Source organism: Phytophthora cinnamomi (genome assembly GCF_018691715.1).
Source record: "Phytophthora cinnamomi strain GKB4 chromosome Unknown Contig0, whole genome shotgun sequence".
In the NCBI taxonomy this organism is placed as follows: Eukaryota; Oomycota; class Peronosporomycetes; order Peronosporales; family Peronosporaceae; genus Phytophthora; species Phytophthora cinnamomi.
In genome coordinates this window covers 1412271-1415489 of record NW_027150933.1, presented here as the reverse complement: position 1 = coordinate 1415489, position 3219 = coordinate 1412271, and the positions used below count along the sequence as shown (strand labels likewise).

Here is a 3219-nt window from a genome sequence, read left to right as displayed (position 1 = left end):
TATTACCGGATCAGTTTATGAGACCAGCGCACGGGGTACATGTACAGTACCTCCAGGCCATGGGTAGGGTACTGTATCTCCAACTGCTGTCACGCACACCAACTTTGCTGCACTGCATGGATGGAAGTTATTGCAGTATCAATGTTCTCACTTCCAAAATTCCCATCTCTAAACGAAGTGGTCATCGCAGTGTCAGCGATCCGCCAGTTGAGATGAACCCGCTGAGGATGTTCACGCTCTGCTTTCTGATGTTCATGGTGGACACATGTGCCATCAACGCGTACAGCATCGGCATCGGCAAGAGCGACATCACGGGGCCAGCTGCCAAGATTGTCATGATGGGCTTCGCCGACTCAACGGAGACCACCGCCGGCATTCTAAACCGCCAGTACGCCCGCGCCTTCCTGATCGAAGACCCTGACACCAACAGCAGAATCATGTTTGTCCACTGTGACCTGATGTCGGTCATGCAGCTCGTCCACCAAGAAGTTCTTGCCCTGCTCGTCACCAAGTACGATGGCTTGTACACGGAACAAAACGTCATCCTCCACGCTACGCACACTCACGCTGGTCCGGGAGGCACCGCAGGCTACACTCTTTACGACATCTCCATCTTCGGGTTTGTCAGTGACAACTTCGACAAGATCGTCCGCGGCATCGTGGCTGCCATCGATGCTGCACACAACTCGGTGGAAAGCGGCACCATCCGCTGGAACAAGGGCGAAGTGGACAAGGGCGGCAACAACCGATCGCCTAAGGCGTATCTGGCCAACCCTGAGTCCGAACGAGCCCAGTACTCTGGCAATATTGACACTACCATGCGCGCGCTCCATTTCTTCAACGCCGCGGGAAAACTACGCGGTGTGTTGGCGTTCTACCCGGTCCACCCTAACAGCCTCAAAGGCAAAAACCACCTCATTAGTGGAGACAACAAGGGGTACGCCGAGTTTCTTCTCGAAGATGAACTGGATAATGTTGTTGTGGGCATTGGCATCGCGAATGCCGGTGACGTGAGTCCGAACTTGATCGATAACGGTGACGGTACTCTGCGCGGAGAGGGCAAGACCACAATTGAGTCCGCTGAGATCATGGGCAAGCGCCAATACGACACTCTCAAAGCGCTGATCGAGGGTGAGTCGGAGCTCATCAAGGGCTCCGTCGTGGCCAACCTGTCGTACGTCAACTTCTCCAACGTGACGCTGAAGGGAGTAAATTCTACTTCTGTCGACCGATATGCGGGAAGAACGTGCCCTGCCGTTGTTGGACAAAACTTTGGTGCAGGCACCGAAGATGGACGTGGCCTCAGCATGTTCACGGAGGGCAATCTGAAAGCCAACCCGTTTTTCAAGACGCTGGGAGCCATCATCAAAGAAACACCCAAGTGGGTGCAAGCCTGCCAGAACGCTAACAAGATTCCCATGCTAGCTGTGGGTCTCTTCGAGCCGAAGCCCTGGGTGCCGACGATCCTGCCCGTGCAGATCGTCAAGATCGGCCAGTTCGGTCTCGCCGTCACTAATTTCGAGACGACAACTATGGCTGGCCGACGTATCCTCAAAACCGTGAGGGCAGCATTGGCTCCCGCTGGCGTCACTGAGGTCGAATTAGCGTCCGTCAGCAATGGCTACGCGGGATACATGACCACGAGGGAGGAGTACATGACGCAGAATTACGAGGGAGCCTCGACACTCTTTGGCCCGAACCAATTGGCTGCGGTGCAGCAGGAGTTGACTCGAGTGGCGGCTTCGGTTGTCGACCCTTCTGTGCCACTGGACGTGGGCCCCACTCCGCTGCAGATCAACCGTGACCACCTCGCCACGCTCGACACCGGTGTTGTGATGGATACGCCGCCGCTTTTCCACGGCTTTACCTACATCCACACGCAGCCTTCGAGCTCTTATGCGATCGGAAGTGTGGCCTCAGCCGAGTTTGCTGGTGCGCACCCGAGGAACGGACTGACGAAGGTCTCGTCGTTCTGCGACGTCCAAAAGCTCGGCTCAAACGGAGCGTTCACAACCGTCATGACGGACGCGCACTGGGATCTGCGTTACTACTGGGAGCGCCACCTCATCGCGCAGAGCAAGAACACGTGCGAGTGGAACATTCGCTCTGGGGGACGCACGAGTGTTCCCGGCAAATACCGCTTTGTTCACCGCGGATACTCGAAGAGCTTGACCGGCAAGCTGACAGCCTACGAAAGCACCTCCGACACGTTCACTGTGACGGTGTAGGTGCCGTCGTTTGCATTAATCGAGGGCATAATGTACCCGTTAAATATCTATCAATATGAAATCTTGGATATCGCGTAGATCCCATGTGCTTCCTCATACTGACTGATCCACGAACTGGTAGTAGTGTATCCTTCAGAATAATCGATGTGTAAGCAGGGTGCCCGAGGCACGCGACAAACCTACCGATTTGAATCACTACACACAGTCCGTTTGTTCTGTATCATTGTCACTTTTGCTGTTGACCTTTTAAACTAGTTCATTACGGCCTCACGCCGCTTTCACCACTGGACGACACCACACTCATCGAGCTGGCAGTCTATCGTCATCGAATAACGCCACATTCAAGAAACTCTTCACAACCCGGGACCATTTTGTCTTCGATGGTCAGCAAGAAAACTCGAGACACAAAGTAGCCTGGGTGAGGGTTACAAGGGGACCTCCGCATCGTCATCTTCCCAATCATCTTCGTGTGCCTTTCGGAAGTAGACCTTGCGGATCATTGGCGGAGCTGCAAAAGCAAAAATCTTTGACAGCACGTGCTCATTTAGCTGGCACAGTGGCTTTCTGGATTCTACCGATTTGCGCTCTCTCTTGAAGGTTGGTCGTGTGGCCCCATTACACTCATGAAGGCGACTTTACACTCGATCGACAGTGGTTGAAGTGGTCTGGGGAGTGGCTTGAGATTGAATGCTCTGAAACCAGCGGCGAGAACATGGAACTGGGGAGGCGCCACCACATCGAAATATTCTATAGTCTCGTTGCTCACCAACACATCTAGCAGTGCCTCAACAGTATCGTCCACTGCGTCTTCGCCACGCCAATTGAAAATGTCGTTGAGTTTTACACGCAACCGGCGGATACAGTGTTGCAGTGGATTGGTTGCGTCGGTTAATGCTTGCAGAAAGGCAACAACGTCAGTACAATCGTAACTCAGAGCTGGGAGTTGCTGACCGCTGGAATGATAACCCTTGAAGTCAAGACATGCTTCCAC

The 3219-nt window shown here is 53.9% G+C and overlaps 1 protein-coding gene across 1 annotated transcript; it reads left to right on the top strand.

Annotated features, from left to right (window-relative positions):
• Positions 1-212: 212 nt before the first annotated feature.
• On the top strand, positions 213-2228 carry IUM83_01957 (Neutral ceramidase; the record flags this gene model as incomplete). Its single annotated transcript, XM_067925851.1, has 1 exon — positions 213-2228. One exon carries the CDS (start codon positions 213-215, stop codon positions 2226-2228), a length of 2016 nt encoding a protein of 671 aa, XP_067801147.1.
• Positions 2229-3219: the final 991 nt, after the last annotated feature.